Source organism: Aplysia californica, unplaced genomic scaffold (genome assembly GCF_000002075.1).
Source record: "Aplysia californica isolate F4 #8 unplaced genomic scaffold, AplCal3.0 scaffold00098, whole genome shotgun sequence".
NCBI lineage: Eukaryota > Metazoa > Mollusca > Gastropoda > Aplysiida > Aplysiidae > Aplysia > Aplysia californica.
This window is the reverse complement of record NW_004797368.1, coordinates 222,493-229,321: the sequence shown is the minus strand read 5'-3', so window position 1 is coordinate 229,321 and position 6,829 is coordinate 222,493. Positions and strand designations below refer to the sequence as shown.

At 41.4% G+C, this 6,829-nt stretch overlaps 1 protein-coding gene across 1 annotated transcript in view; it reads left to right on the top strand.

Annotated features, from left to right (window-relative positions):
- LOC101860318 (ornithine decarboxylase) overlaps positions 1 to 6,829 on the top strand; it is a 25,192-nt gene that overhangs the window by 947 nt on the left and 17,416 nt on the right. The window contains exons 2-3 of the mRNA XM_005095202.3: positions 5,185 to 5,317; positions 6,037 to 6,202. Coding sequence (XP_005095259.1) covers positions 6,101 to 6,202 — 102 coding nt within the window. The 5' untranslated portion in view covers positions 5,185 to 5,317; positions 6,037 to 6,100. The remainder of the gene's footprint in view (positions 1 to 5,184; positions 5,318 to 6,036; positions 6,203 to 6,829) is intronic.

Genomic DNA, 6,829 nt, shown 5'->3' with positions numbered 1-6,829 from the left:
ACAGAATTCTACACTGCGATAACAGAAACATTGTAGAATTCTGTGCCGTGAACAAACGTTCCATCACAACTGTAGCCTAGCCTACTAAAAGCGTACAATTTTGTCTGTGGGCAGTGGAGAGAGAGAAAGACAGAGAGAGAGGAGTAGCGCGAGAACTTCCGGTCAAAACAAAATGGCGACCCGCGTAGTTCGGCTCGATTCGAAAAGTTAAATAGCTGTAGCATCTTTGTAGACAACCAAATTTATTTACTTTTGTGTTTTGACATCATTTTTTAACTTTGTTTTGGTCAATTTGATCGTCCACACCGATAGACAGTATTCAGAAAGAGACAGAGAGAGAGAGATAGGGGAGGAGTAGATCTTGCGAGAACTTCCGGGCAAAACAAAATGGCGACCCGCGTAGTTCGGCTCGATTTGAACAGTGAAATAGCCATAGCATCTTTGAAGACGATCAAATTAGCTTACTTTTGTGCTATAACGTAATTTTTTATTGGCTTTTATCAATTGGATCATCCACACCGATAGACAGTATTCCAAAATGAGGAAAAGCAGGTCTTGTTTCGCACCGGGTGAGAATAGCCTACGCTGGCAATTCTCACCCGGGGTGAGAGGTAGATCGTTTTTCTATTCTCACCCCGGATGAGAATAGCCACTGTGCTAGATCTAGTAGAAAATAGACAACTGGTAGCTGAGTGTGAGACGGGAGGGAAAGTAAAAAAATACCAAGGAATTTAGTCGGTTACAGTGTTAATCATAAATGTTAGTTTACTTCTGGGTAAGTGGTTTTGTTGAAATTATTTATAATTTAGTTGGCACTGTTTCGGTAGTTCCCACCCCGCAATTGTTATTCGCTGGTTTTGGCCCCAAGAGTAGGGGGGTTTCAGGTTGCCCCCCTGACCTAATAAAAATATTGGGGGGGGGTTCAGGGGGGCATGCCCCCTGAAATTTACCATAATTTGATGTTTAGCACCGTCTTTATTCGGTCTCGAGTCCGAAAAACATTTTTTCATATTTGGACTCGTCTGAATAAAAAAGGTCCAGAAAAAGGAAGTGTCTTCGTTCTATAGTCTATAGATCTAGATATCTAGATCTAACGCTCAGTGCTTCCAATTTTCTGCCATTTTTTTTAGTTTCCCCCACACCTTGTCTTGTCTGCCGATCCGATGCCCGCCGCCTCATTGATACACCCCCCACCCCCATGTTTCCCAGTTTCTTTGTTGTAGAAAAAGTGTAAAATTGAAGATTAGCAGACCACCTGGCACTAAAATCTGTTGCAAATGAGATCTAACTAGAAGATCTTTAGCCTAGCTTTCCATCTATCTCTATTATTTTTGTGACTTTAGCTTAGCAGGCACCCCCTATCTATCTACCCCCTCTTTCCCCCCCCCCCTTTCTACCGGAGTAGATCTAGTGGTGGTCGGCTTATGTTCAAAGAGGCCTAGAAAAACTAGATCTCTACATCTTGATCTATGTCGAGTTGCCTTTCCTGAAACAGTGTGGCGAATATGTAGCTTAACCCTCATCCTGCGGGGGCCGGGTTTATGTCGCCCGATAAGCCTTTTCGGCACCTTGCCTTCGTTCTGGTCCCGAATCAGTGTAGCCCCTGGCTCAGCGCACGCGCACCGCACTTCATCTTACGTGAAATTCGGGTTCCGAGTCAGATCCCCATTCATGTAGGTCAAGTGTGTGTGCATCAGTCTGCTTGAGTTTGTGTGCGTTTGTGGCCTTCTTCTTGAACCGCCTGCGTTGGTTCCTAATCGAGGCATACGTCTCGTTCAAAACACGCCAAGTTCGTAGCTTTTGATGTTCGTCCATGAAATTATAGAAGAAATTGACTCACTTAGACATGAGGAGCTCGAAAGGATTGTCAGGAAACAAGACTTCCATTTTTCAGCGCTTTTTCGGTAGTTCCCACCCCCCTTATTTGAGCCTAGATCTAGATTCTATATCCTAGATCTAGATCTAGATTCTATATCCTAGATCTAGATCTAGATCTCTATACGTTGCCTTGATCCATGGCAAGCAAAGCTAACAACTGCAAAACATCAAATTAAAATTATGGTAAAATTCAGGGGTGCATGCCCCCCTGAAACCCCCCCACCATATTTTTGCCCCCCAGAAACCCCCTTCTCTTGGGGTCAAGACCGGCGAATAACAATTGCGGGGTGGGCAGGGTTTCTGCGGCCTCCTTGAATTCAAGGAGTCATTGAAAACTGCTTGAATTTGCATTCAAGGAAAAATCTCCTTGAAAACTCCTTGAATTTACTTACATTCAAGAAAAAATGTCCTTGAAAACCCCCTTGAATTTTGCCAGATTCGGACAGGAACACATGTTGACTGCCAGGCCCCGGGAATCCCGGGGGCCCCTGAGTTAATTTTTGCCGGTTGCGATTGTGATAGAATATTAATTCGGCTTTTCCGGGCCCCAGAGTATGTTACCCACGCACAGGCGGTTATGGCGTCAACTAGTGGAAGTGTATATGTGCGATACCGAAGCTCGATCAGGAAAATCAAGATCTGCTTTCGCTACCGCCCAGAAATTTGCCTGTTGGGCCTAGTAGTCTGATAACGCCACTTTTGTAACATGCAGGTTCTGCGTTACAAACACGGTGTCGTCATGAAAATAAATCATTTGTCCTGTGCTGTCACTTGTGAAAAGAAAAGAAAGAAAAAAAATTATACAAGAAGCTTCTTGTCGGGCTCGCCATCGTGACCGCTCATTGAACCTGTGCGTTGTCGTCACATCGTGAGTATCACGATGGTTGAGGTCACCAAAGTTCATGCAAAGTCTGAGCGCTGCGAAGTATAGGACTTGGGAATGTGGGTATTATTGATTTTTTTTTTTAAGACGCACGCGGGGATGGGGTTGAAGTCAACACCGGATGACAAAAACTGAACTTGGAAGCAGATTTTACTTTACTAAATTTTAATTGCTATTAGTTATTAGATCTAAATCTAGATCTTGATCTCTCTGCAAAGCGTGCGTTGGTGCAGGCCTTGTGTAGAATCAGGATCTGTCTCACTCAAACCTTGTAAGCTGTAGTTTCTTTAACTAAAGGTATTGGGTTCCCGTTTCATTGGGCATGTGGTAGTAAATTATATGTATTGAACTATATTCTATATTTTAGCTTTCTGTTCAAGATTCGCAGATTTTCAGTGTCACTGCATCTTGCCCTCCCACAATTAGTTCTTACACCTCTCACACTGAACAGGTCTACTTGAGCCATTCATGTTATTACACTACTTTGAGTTTGAGCTATAATTTATGTCTTTCACGTTTATTATAAAACTTGGTTCCCAAACTGGTTCTGGACGGTCGATATTCTGGTTCTTTACCTTTTCTCAGGCTCAAAGCAAGATTCATTTTTATATAGTTTATATAGGCGAATATCATGAGAGGAAAATATAAAAATAGGTATAAGAACGGACTGAAATACCTAAGTCACACCACATCCCAGTGCCTACACTGACATGTTGTTGACTGGATATAATGTACCTACATGTGTGTGTGTGTGTGTATATAATATGAAATATAAATGGAGCATGCACTATCATTGTTATGTAACATGCCCCTGGGGAATGGATGAGCCCATCTGGAAAATTGAAAAGCCGGGTTGGCAGTCACCCTGAGAACAGTTTTTGTTGGAAATCGGAACTATGATACAATTCCTTTCCGACAAATGTAGGCCTATCGAAATATTGGCTTTTTTCGTGAATTTCTTTACCAAACCTTGAATTTTAAAAATTTCTCCTTGAAACATCCTTGAATTTGATGGGAAGTTCATGGCAGGAACCCTGATATATATATTTCAAGCCCCAGTTACACGCAACAGTAAATTGTACATGTATCACCGTAACGAAGACATCCTGTCTGAAATCTCATCAAAACTTCAGTCAGACACTGCTCAGCTTGATCGAGTCAGTTTGGCACCCACCGGTCCAGTGTGCCCAGTACCCATGGCCATTGAGCGTGAGCAATCCCGCGCAAAATATCGCGTTTCCGTTTTCGTCAAAACTTGTTGTTTCGTGCAAATAGGCCCCGGCCAAGGCCAAGGTTGTGGGAGCTTGGTATTGTACGGATAACTAGTGGCAGTTATTCGTACAACAATATTGTGCGGATAACCAGATAGTTTTTCACACAATGGTACGAATAAACACTCCGAATTCATATTGAAGGCCTCTCATCTGAGGTGAGGGGGCGATCAAGTATATTGACTTGTGATCTTAATTAAGACAAGAAAATTACTGTCAGAAAGAAACTCCTTTGCAAATTTATTGTCTAGATCTAGAGAAATTATCAATGCGAAGATTCTACGGCACGGGAACACGATAAGGGCCGCGATGAAAGAAATGTGTGCCAAAACTACTAAAGTCAAGAATAGTTCGAAGTGGTGTTCAGAGGTTGTGACATACGACATTCAGACATGAAATTTGAGGAAAATTAGGGTTTACGCTGGGTAACTGTATTGTAAAGGTACATATCTATTCATAACAGTATTACTCCCAGGTTTGCCTTCTATCAATGGTGCGATGACAAATTAATTGAATTATAGTAGCAATGGAAGGGGAACCTGCTTTTAACCATTGCCAGCAATGGAAAGATATTTTGGTGAAGAAATCAAACAAGACAAAATCTTGGTGAAAAAAATAGGTAGTATGAGTTGTTGACAATCTCTTCAAACAGGCTCCCAAATGCCATTTTCAACCCTCTAAAAGTACTAAATTTAAATTTCTTCGGGGGCTTCGCCCCCTGAATCCTCACCGGGGCGCTGTCCCTGGACCCCCGGCAGAATTTTCTTTACTTTTCAGTTTCAGCTAGTGTAAGCACTGTATACAGCTTGTTTTCTCTATTTTTTAAATTTATTTTTTAAAAATTTGATGATTGTTTTACAGCGCTTGACCATTTGCTTGACTATGCTTGTGATGGAAATTAAAGTTGGGGTCCTGCCTTCATTGAACCTATAATTAATATAGAATTAAAAAGGGGTGTTGAAAATTGAAACAAACTATTTTTTAATGAAGTTGGTTGGATGATGTGTGCTCTTGTGGACTATTGTCTATGCTCCTTCTGCTACTCCCAGTGTTGCTTTTGGTTTCTTGTGAAATGCAATTAATGTTTCTGACAAAGTCTAAACTTCAAGGAACGAATTTCTCATCTCTTTTGTTCTTTGTATTGTGTTACAGGGCAGTAGTTCCCTTGTGTTCCACATCGAGTGTCCGGAGGCCGTGTGCCGCGTCAAGCGTAAGTTCAACTTCAACGCAGAGCCACCGTGGGATCCCAGCTAGTATTTGCTAAGGGCAGACGTTTCTTGGCCAGGTAAGACATTGTTGTGGACCTTATTGTCATGTTATATGAGCTCACCCTTGGCTGACTTAGATTAGCCTCTTTTTCTAAGAGTTAGTCTGAGCCAGTCTTCAGACCCATGTGTCTATAGCTATGAAAGTTGAAAGTCAAAGCAGTCTTGAGATTAGAACCTAAAAACATTTGAAAATTGTGACACATCATCATACAGGGTCAGTATATATCGGGCGGAAGAAATGGACATATCTAGAGTGTGTCCTGTGAATACAACCTGAAACATTTGCAGCTTACAGCTACCTATGCCTTCATGCAACAATTGTTTTTGTTTTTTGGTTAGTGCTTTCTGTTGACCTGCCTCTCTTGTGGCTTTTGTTTTGGATATCAGACATGACAATTTAATATATTCTGAATAGACTACTACTTTTTTCTTATTATGGTCAGTCCTGCTTTAGAAAATGCACATCCATCTTTAGTTCACTGGGATTTCTTTTACCTAGTGGTTTTAGAGGTTGGGCTTATGAGACTGGTTTAGGCAAGAGAGGGGAGACTTGTTGAGGCCTGGCTGTTTTCTTATAGTGGTAATGATACTGCATACACATGTTCCACTGACAACTGAAATTATAATTTCTTGAAAGAGCAGACAGGTTCAGAAATTTTATTTGTAAAGTTGTGGGAAACCACAAGGAATAATGAAAACTTCCACTAAAAACCCATTTCTTTCTCTTGTGTTTCAGACTGTTTGTACAACCCTGATTTGTGTTAAAGTTTGTTTGTGCAAGACCTTCTGAGTGTTTGATCATGAAGACCAGTCCCCAGAACGAGAGTTGTGTCGAGACCCTGGCCGACGCGCCGAACGTGGCCGCTCTGGTGAAGGAAAAGATTGAGGAACTGGATGCCCAAGTGAGTAGGGACAGAACAAGAACAATGGCCTGCAGAGAGGGTGTAGTGTTTTTTTCTGGGTTTCATAGTTATAAAGATTTCACATTTGAACCTGTGCTGCACTAACGGTGAAACATTGGATTTGAACTCTGTCTTGCTGATCTCGTGTGTTGTATCCATTCTCTCTTTTGGGAATTGCAGTGTATGTACCAATAATGCCTGAATGAACTAAAAGGGTCTTTCTTTGACCTGTTGTTTGGGGGTGTTAATGACTGAAAAGACAGAAAATGTTCTCTTTCCTGTGCAGCAACACTTTTAGTCTGTTTTGGATTCTGTTCATTATTGTTTGCTTTTTGAGAGCTACTTTCCATAAACAAAGTTTGGTGATTGAAAGTAAGATTCAGTGTAGCTGGTGAGAAGAACCATTGGTGTACTTGAGAAGTCTGACATGAGATTCTGGCATAGGATATTCATTTTATATTATGTCTTGGTGAAAGTTAAAGATGTTCACAGGCAATTGGTGTTTAGTGTATGATTAGATTGTATTGTTTGAGACTCATTTAGATTGTGGTGATAGAGAAATGAAATGTATAGATAAGGAGTGAGTTCTTAACACAATATTTCGTATTGTTCAAACGGGAGGGGGGG